General features: G+C 55.6%; 1 protein-coding gene across 1 annotated transcript in view; it reads left to right on the plus strand.

Moving 5' to 3' along the window:
• Nucleotides 1-9,729, plus strand: part of LOC129713400 (dedicator of cytokinesis protein 5-like) — a 73,403-nt gene that overhangs the window by 54,094 nt on the left and 9,580 nt on the right. The window contains 9 exon segments of the mRNA XM_055662430.1: nt 54-144; nt 513-632; nt 1,315-1,404; nt 1,599-1,703; nt 2,377-2,518; nt 3,710-3,791; nt 5,696-5,780; nt 6,852-6,938; nt 8,752-8,928. Coding sequence (XP_055518405.1) covers nt 54-144; nt 513-632; nt 1,315-1,404; nt 1,599-1,703; nt 2,377-2,518; nt 3,710-3,791; nt 5,696-5,780; nt 6,852-6,938; nt 8,752-8,928 — 979 coding nt within the window.

Here is a 9,729-nt window from a genome sequence, read left to right on the forward strand (position 1 = left end):
ACACACCAACACCATCATGCCAGCTGTCATGTCTCTCTGTCTGTGACCATCAGGTATCTGTACAAACTGCGTGACCTGCACCGGGACTGTGAGAACTTCACTGAGGCTGCCTATACTCTGCTCCTTCATGCCGAGCTGCTGCAGGTAAGTGTGTGGCGAGGAACTGCACATGCTGGTTCACAGCGAACATGGACACAAACTGCTGGAGTAACTCAGCGGGACATTCAGCCAGCATCTGTGGAGAGAAGGAATGGGTGACGTTTCGGGTCGAGACCCTTCTGAGATATCTCATCATATCTCGTTCCCCTCTCCCCCCATGCTCAGTCTGAAGACCCGAAACGTCACCCATTGCTTCTCTCCAGAGATGCTGCCTGAATGTCCCGCTGAGTTACTCCAGCGTGTTGTGTCATGGGGTTGTGGGGATGTGAAGCCAGGGGGGGTGGGGGGCCCTGGCCGTGCCGTGTGTGGCCCCGGTCTGGTGCAGTGACCCTCCGCTCTCCACCCCCCCCTAGTGGTCTGACCGGCCGTGTGCCGCCCACCTGGTTCACCGGGACGACTGCCCAGCGCTGAGTCACCGCGAGCTGAAGGAGCGGCTCTACCAGGAGATCATCCACTACTTCGACCGCGGCAAGGTCAGCACCGCCACGCCGTGACCCCTGACCCCACACCGTCACCCCGTGACCCCCAGCACCGTGACCTCACCTCGTGACCCCCGGCACCGTGACCTCACCCCGTGACCCCCCAGCACCATGACCCCCAGCACCGTGACCTCACCCCGTGACCCCCAGCACCATGACCTTCGGCACCGTGACCTCACCCCGTGACCCCCCCACCATGCCCTGTGACCTTCGGCACCGTGACCTCACCCGTGACCCCCAGCACCATGACCTCCGGCACCGTGACCTCACCCCGTGACCCCCGGCACCGTGACCTTCGGCACCGTGACCTCACCCCGTGACCCCCAGCACCGTGACCTTCGGCACCGCGACCTCACCACGCGACCTCTGGCACCGTGACCCCATGACCTCCATCACCGTGGGCCCGTGACCTTCGGCACCACGACCCCTTGATCCCATGCCGTGACCCCGTCACCGGGACCCATGACCTCTGACACCGTGACCCCCACACACAGTGACCCCTGACGGTGTGATGCTGACACACGCCATGACCCTTGACACTGTGACTAGACTGGCCTCCCTGTTGGGGGGGTGTGGGGTTGGGGGGAGTCGCATTGTGAGGTGGTTTAACCCCCCCCCCCCCTCCCCCCCCCCCCCCCCCCCCCCCCCCCCCCCCTCCCCCCTCCCCCCCCCACAGATGTGGGAGAGCGCCATCAGGCTGAGCAAGGAACTGGCCGCCATGTACGAGAACGAGGTCTTCGAGTACGAGGAGCTCAGTCACCTCCTGGTGAGTGGAGGGGGGGGGTGTGGGGGGGGGGATACTGGGGAGGGGAGGGTGTGTGATCTGGGGGGTGATTGGGAATAGAGGGGGAGGGGGGGTGAGCTACTTGGGGGGGGGGGGGTGATGTGGGGGTGGGGTGAGGGGGGTGGATGACCACTGGGGGGTGCTGTGGACCCACTGACCGCTCCCTCTGGCCACAGAGACAGCAGGCTTGTTTCTACGAGAACGTGATGCAGGCGATGAGACCCCCCCCTGAGTATTTTGCCGTGGGGTTCTACGGACAAAGCTTCCCCTCCTTCCTCAAGGTGAGTCTGTGGGGCCCCCCCTCCCCCGCAAACCGTCCCCCCCCCCCCCCCACCATGAGCCTCCCCCTCCCCCGCACACGGCCCCCTGTACTGGGCTCTTCTCTGAACTGTCCCACCCACCAGAGGGGATAGGAGGGTGTGGAAGGGCAGCAAGGCCACTGCTCCCCCCCACCCTACTCTCCCCATCAAATAGACACTGGGCCTGTACACTGGACACTGGGCCCGGACACTGGACACTGGGCCCGGACACTGGGCCCATACACTGGGCCCATACACTGGACACTGGGCCCATACACTGGGCACTGGGCCCGTACACTGGACACTGGGCCCGTACACTGGACACTGGGCCCGTACACTGGACACTGGGCCCGTACACTGGACACTGGGGCCGTACACTGGACACTGGGCTGGACACTGGGCCCCTACACTGGACACTGGGCACTGGGCCCGTACACTGGGCACTGGGGCCGTACACTGGGCACTGGGCTCGTACACTGGACACTGGGCCCGTACACTGGACACTGGGGCCGTACACTGGACACTGGGCCCGTACACTGGACTGGAGACTCAGACATTGGACACTGGCCCACTGGCCACTGGGCTGGAGACTCGGACACTGGCCACTGGGCTGGACACTCTGACTCTGGGCCTCTGCGGCCTCTGTGCCCGGCAGAACAAGATGTTTGTGTACCGGGGCAAAGACTACGAGCGTTACGAGGATTTCCGCCTCAGGCTGGCCACGCAGTTCCCCAACGCAGACAAGATGAGCAGCACCGCGCCGCCCAGCGACTCCATCACCAACTCCCCCCTCCAGCGTATCCTTTATTCTGGGTCCCTGTTCCATAGGAGGATGAGGAGGCATCTCATAGAATCATGAGAGGAATGGATCGGGTAGATGCACAGAGTCTCGTGCCCAGAGTCGGGTGAATCGAGGACTCGGGTTCAAGGTGAACGGGAAAAGATTTAATAGGAATCTTTTAACTTTTTAAAGGGGTAACTTTTCCACACAGAGGGTGGTGGGTGTATGGAACAAGCTGCTGGAGGAGATAGTTGAGGCTGGGACTATAACAACATTCAGAAGACATTAGTAGAGGCAGCAGTTGAGTTTATTGTCCAGTCAGCGGAAAGACTGTACATGATTACAATCGAGCCGTCCACAGTGTACAGATACATGATTAGGGGCTAACGTTTAGTGCAAGGTAAAGTCCGGTCAAGGATAAATCGATGGTCGTTCAGGACAGCTCCCTGGTTGGGTCGGATGGTTCCGTTGCCTGATAACAGCTGAGAACATGGATAAGAACACGAGTCGCTGAGTTACACCAGCATTCTGTGTCTATCAGTGCCATTGACACTGAATGGCTAGTGTGGACTAGTATCCCCGACATTTTCCCTGGGCCTTGTCCCCTTTGATCTTATGTTTTCACACCCTACTCTTCCCAAAATTCTTAAGGGGTTGGACAGGCTAGATGCAGGAAGATTGTTCCCGATGTTAGGGAAGTCCAGGACAAGGGGTCACAGCTTAAGGATAAGGGGGAAATCCTTTAAAACCGAGATGAGGAGAACTTTTTTCACACAGAGAGTGGTGAATCTCTGGAACTCTCTGCCACAGAGGGTAGTTGAGGCCAGTTCATTGGCTATATTTAAGAGGGAGTTAGATGTGGCCCTTGTGGCTAAGGGGATCAGGGGGGTATGGAGAGAAGGCAGGTACGGGATACTGAGTTGGATGATCAGCCATGATCATATTGAATGGCGGTGCAGGCTCGAAGGGCTGAATGGCCTCTACTCCTGCACCTAATTTCTATGTTTCTCTATCTCTAGTCTCTCTTTCCCCTGACTCTCAGTCTGAAGAAGGGTCTTGATCCGAAACGTCACCCATTCCTTCTCTCCGGAGATGCTGCCTGTCCCGCTGAGTTACTCCAGCATTTTGTGCCTGTCTGTAAAGCAGCATCTGCAGTTCCTTGCTCCACAGAGAGTGTTGTGGTCTCAACCTTGACCTGAGTTGCCAGATGTGCAGTGTTTCACGGTGAAGCCGGTGTTGAACTTGCCGTTGCAGTTCAAGGATAAACCCGTTCCAGAGCAGATCCTGAAGTAAGTGGAGTCTCGCTGCTCAGTCTGTTAGTTTAGTTTAGAGATACAGCACAGAAACCTAGTCCGCGCCGACCAGCGATCCCCGCACACTAACACTATCCTACACACAAACACGCTGGGGACAATTTACACTTACACCAAGCCAATTAATCTACAAACCTGCACGTCTTTGGAGTGTGGGAGGAAACCGAAGATCTCGGAGAAAACACACGCAGGTCACGAACTGTGTACAGACAGTGCCCGTAGTCAGGATCGAACCCGGGTCTCTGCCGCTGTGAGCGCTGTAAGGCAGCAACTCTACCGCTGCGCCACCGTGACTGCCCTGGCGCGGGCGTGTCCTGGTACACGCTACTCTCTCCGCCACTCACCTTAGACAGAGTGAAGCAGAAGGCTGCCGGCCAGCATCAGCGGGCATGGTCCACAGAGAGAGGTAGAAAGACAGGGATTCACGAGGATGTTGCCAGGACTAGAGGGTGTGAGCTACAAGGAGAGGTTGAGCAGGCTGGGTCTCTATTCCATGGAGCGCAGGAGGATGAGGGGAGATCTTATAGAGGTGTATAAAATCATGAGAGGAACAGATTGGGCAGGGTCTCTTGCCCAGAGTAGGGGAATCGAGGACCAGAGGACACAGGTTCAAGGTGAAGGGGAAAGTTTTAATAGGAATCTGAGGGGTAACTTTTTCATACAGAGTGGGGTGGGTGTATGGAACGAGCTGCCAGAGGAGGTGGTTGAGGCTGGGACTATCCCATCGTTTAAGAAACAGTTAGACAGGTGCACGGATAGGACAGGTTTGGAGGGATATGGACCAACCGCAGGCAGGTGGGACTAGTGTAGCTTGGACATTGTTGGCCGGTGTGGGCAAGTTGGGCTGAAGGGCCACTCTAGGAAACGTCACCTGTCCATGTTGTCCAGCGATGCTGCCTGTCCCGCTGAGTTACCCCACACTGTGTGTGTGTGACCCATACACTGGGAGTGAGCGTGTGTTGTGAGCGCGTGTGTTGTGAGCGCGTGTGTTGTGAGCGCGTGTGTTGTTAGCTGTGTTGTGAGATGTGTTGTGACCCGCTGAGTGTACTCCAGCGTGTGTGAGCGCGTGTTGTGAGCGTGTGTTGTGAGAGCGTGTGTTGTGAGCGCGTGTTGTGAGAGCGTGTGTTGTGAGAGTGTGTGTGTGTTGAGCGCGTGTGTTGTGAGCGCGTGTGTTGTGAGCGCGTGTTGTGAGAGCGTGTGTTGTGAGAGCGTGTGTTGTGAGCGTGTGTTGTGTGAGAGCGTGTGTTGTGAGCGCGTGTGTGAGAGCGCGTGTGTTGTGAGAGCGTGTGTTGTGAGAGCGTGTGTTGTGAGCGCGCGTGTGTGTTGTGAGCGCGTGTGTTGTGAGCGTGTGTTGTGAGCGTGTGTTGTGAGCGCGCGTGTGTTGTGAGCGCGCGTGTTGTGAGCGCGTGTGTGTGAGCGCGCGTGTGTTGTGAGCGCGTGTTGTGAGCGCGTGTTGTGAGCGCGTGTTGTGAGCGCGCGTGTTGTGAGCGCGTGTGTTGTGAGCGCGTGTGTTGTGAGCGTGTGTTGTGAGAGCGTGTGTTGTGAGAGCGTGTGTTGTGAGCGCGTGTTGTGAGAGCGTGTGTTGTGAGAGCGCGTGGTGTGAGCGCGTGTGGTGTGAGAGCGTGTTGTGAGAGCGTGTGTTGTGAGCGCGTGTTGTGAGAGCGTGTGTTGTGAGAGCGTGTGTTGTGAGAGCGTGTGTTGTGAGAGCGTGTGTTGTGAGAGCGTGTGTTGTGAGCGCGTGTTGTGAGAGCGCGTGTTGTGAGAGCGTGTGTTGTGAGCGCGTGTGTTGTGAGCGCGTGTTGTGAGCGTGTGTTGTGAGCGCGCGTGTTGTGAGCGGTGCGTGAGGGTCAGATATGTCACCTGGTCTTATCTCCTTGCAGCTTCTACCGGGCCAATGAAGTGCAGCAGTTCCAGTACTCGAGACCATTCCACAGGGGAGAGAAAGATCCCGATAACGAGTTTCTGGTGAGACCCGAACCCGGCACTGGCCATGATCACTGGCGTTCACTGGACCCAGAGTAAAGAAATCCAGAGACACCAGGAGATTCAGACACTGGAAACTCACCCTCAACACTCGCACCAACCCTTAGACACAACGAGCTGGAGTAACTCAGCGGGTCAGGCAGCATCTGTGGAGGACGTGGATAGGTGACGTTTCAGACTGAAAAATGGTTCCAGCACGAAATGCAAAGTCACCTATCCATGTTCTCCACAGATGCTGCCTGACCCGCTGAGTTATTCCAGCACTCTGTGAAACGTCACCTATCCATGTTCTCCACAGATGCTGCCTGACCCGCTGATTTATGGTGCAGCAGCATCTATGGAGCTAAGGAAATAGGCAACGTTTCGGGCCAAAATCCTTCTGGAAATAGGCAACGTTTCGGGCCGAAACCCTTCCGGGTTTCGGCCCGAAACGTTGCCTATTTCCCTTAGCTCCATAGATGCTGCTGCACCCGCTGAGTTACTCCAGCACTCTGTGAAACGTCACCTATCCATGTTCTCCACAGATGCTGCCTGACCCGCTGAGTTACTCCAGCACTCTGTGAAACGTCACCTATCCATGTTCTCCACAGATGCTGCCTGACCCACTGAGTTACTCCAGCACTCTGGGTCCTGCATCTCCCAGTGCCTCTGGGTTTATTTCCGTGGCAAACCAGCATCTGCAGTTCCTTGTTTCTACAAAGTGCGGAGGGAGGGGGGGGGGGGGTGGGTGGAGCGCCGCGCTGTGGGGGGGGGGGGGCACGCAATTCATACAGTTACAGAACTATTCAGAGCAGAAACAGGCCCTTCGGCCCAACCCTTCCATGCTGCCACACTAGTCCATCGTGTGCATTGGCCCATATCTCTCTCTCTACCTGTCCTATCCGTGCACCTGCCCAGGTAAAGGTGTTTGTGCACACCTGACTGCTGCCCGCGCGCGGCACCTTGCTCACCCACACAGAGGGAGACTGGTCACTGAGCAGAGTCGGGGAGGGGGGGGGGTTTGGGTCAAGGTGGGCTGGGCTCGGCTCTCTGACCTGTGGACTTGTCTTACAGACCATGTGGATCGAGAGGGTCACATACACCACCGTCTACAAATTCCCCGGCATTCTGCAGTGGTTCGAGGTCAGCACAGTCACCGTGGTAAGTTCCCCCATCACTGGCGCGACCCACACCATCACACGGGGAACGTGCAAACTCCACACTCGCAGCACCCACACTCGGCCTCCAACCTGGGTCACTGCTTCTCCCCGCTGCCCCACCCCGTCTCGTTCTCACTTGGTGTGAACTTGGTCCAGACACTTCCTGACTCTCACGCTCAAAGGTGGCACAGCGGGTAGAGCTGCTGCCTCACAGCGCCAGAGACCCGGGTTCCATCCTGACCACAGGTGCTGTCTTTGTGGAGTTCGTACGTTCCAAATCTGAGGAAGGACATTATTGCCATAGAGGGAGTGCAGAGACGGTTCACCAGACTGATTCCTGGGATGTCAGGACTGTCTTATGAAGAAAGACTGGATAGACTTGGTTTATACTCTCTAGAATTTAGAAGATTGAGGGGGGATCTTATAGAAACTTACAAAATTCTTAAGGGGTTGGACAGGCTAGATGCAGGAAGATTGTTCCCGATGTTGGGGAAGTCCAGGACAAGGGGTCACAGCTTAAGGATAAGGGGGAAATCCTTTAAAACCGAGATGAGATGAAGAACTTTTTTCACACAGAGAGTGGTGAATCTCTGGAATTCTCTGCCACAGAGGGTAGTCGAGGCCACAGTTCATTGGCTATATTTAAGAGGGAGTTAGATGTGGCCCTTGTGGCTAAAGGGATCAGAGGCAGGTACAGGATACCGAGTTGGATGATCAGCCATGATCATATTGAATGGCGGTGCAGGCTCGAAGGGCCGAATGGCCTCTACTCCTGTACCTAATTTCTATGTTTCTATGTTCTCCCCGTGACCCACGTGGGTTTTCTCTGGGTGCTCCGGTTTGTGTGTGTGTGTGTGTGTAGGATAGTGTTAGTGTGCGGGGATCGCTGGTCGGCACGGACTCGTTGGGCCGAAGGGCCTGTTTCCACGCTGTATCTCTAAACTAAACTAATGACGAGATCCCACAATGTCTAGACATGCAGCATATGAACAGGCCCTTCGGCCCATGGGGTCCCTGCCGACCAGCGATCACCCATCCACACTGGGTCTATGTTACCCCATTTTCACATCCACTCCCGACGTACCAGGGCCAATTTACAAAGGTCTTTGTCCAACCAGCTGCCTATCAAACCTCCCTCTCTCCTGTGTCCACCTATCACTCACCAGGCTTTGTCCTGCCCTCTCTCTCTCCCCCCCCCCCCCCCCCCCCCCCCACATCAACACGAAATATCAACTATCCTTGTACTCCAGATAATCTGCCTGACCCGATCAGTGGCTCCAGCACTTTGTGCCATTTTTCAATGTACATATAACCATATAACCATATAACAATCACAGCACGGAAACAGGCCATCTCGGCCCTACAAGTCCGTGCCGAACAAATGTTTTTTTTTTTTTTCCCCTTAGTCCCACCTGCCTGCACTCATACCATAACCCTCCATTCCCTTCTCATCCATATGCCTATCCAATTTATTTTTAAATGATACCAATGAACCTGCCTCCACCACTTCCACTGGAAGCTCATTCCACACCGCTACCACTCTCTGAGTAAAGAAGTTCCCCCTCATGTTACCCCTAAACGTCTGTCCCTTAATTCTGAAGTCTGCAGTTTCTTCTTACATATGTGTAAGAAGGAACTGCAGGTGCTGGTTTACACCAAAGATAGACACAAAGTGCTGGAGTAACTCAGCGGGGCGGGGTGGGACAGGCAGCCTCTCTGAAGAGAAGGAATGGGTGACGTTTCAGGTCGAGACCCTTCGATGGGTCAATGCCGTGTCGTTGAGTAAGAGCATGTACCACCCGATCTGCTTGCAGGAAGAGATCAGTCCATTGGAGAACGCCATCGAGACCATGGAGAAGACCAACGAGAAGATCAGCAACATGGTTCAGCGTTACGCATGGGAAGTAGCGCTCCCTGCCCACCCCCTCTCCATGCTGCTCAGTGGCATCGTAGATGCTGCTGTCATGGGGGGGTCCGCTAACTACGAGAAGGTGGGTCAGCACCAACATTGTGGGCCGAAGGGCCTCTCCTCTGCTGTCCTCCATGGCTACTCTACTTTAATCTTTGATACGGTTTGGAAACAGGCCCACAGGTGAGAGGTGAACACCTGGCCAAGGTGTGTTGGCATCTCAGGACACTCGGGACAGGTGCATAACCAGGACAGTCTGGTTTAGTGCAGAGATACAGTGCGGAAACAGGCCCTTCGGCCCTTCTGCCCATGCCAACCCTCGATCACCTCATACAACAGCACTATCCCTTAGATAGATGGACACAAAATGCTGGAGTAACTCAGTGGGACGGGCAGCATCTCTGGATAGAAGCAATGGGTGACATCTCAGGTCAAGACCCTTCTTCAGATTGAGAGTCAGGGAAGGGAGAGACGCAGAGATATGGAAGGGTAAGGTGTGAAAATGAGAGATCAAAGGGGATAAGGTCAAGGTAAACGTAGACTAGATCATTGTTAGCTCGGAGAAGGTGACAATGAAGGAAACAGATTAAATGTAATCGGGGGCAGTCAAACTAATTGGAGAAGTGGAGTGGGGGAGGGATGGTGAGAGGGAAGGCAAGGGTTACTTGAAGTTAAGGGGCTGTCCCACTTGGCGTGTTTGCCCTCGACTCATACTCGCAGCATGGTGGACACGAGGTTGCAAGAGATCTTCGTAACTCTCCTTCATGCTCGAGAGTGGTCTCCGCGTACTCGAGGCCTCAGCTAGGTCGCGGCGTATTTTTGAACGTTGAAAAATGCTCGCGAGTAAAAAAAAGGAAAAATTGATACTTTTTTTATTCGTAGG

The sequence above is a fragment of the Leucoraja erinacea genome, chromosome 35, assembly GCF_028641065.1.
Source record: "Leucoraja erinacea ecotype New England chromosome 35, Leri_hhj_1, whole genome shotgun sequence".
NCBI lineage: Eukaryota > Metazoa > Chordata > Chondrichthyes > Rajiformes > Rajidae > Leucoraja > Leucoraja erinaceus.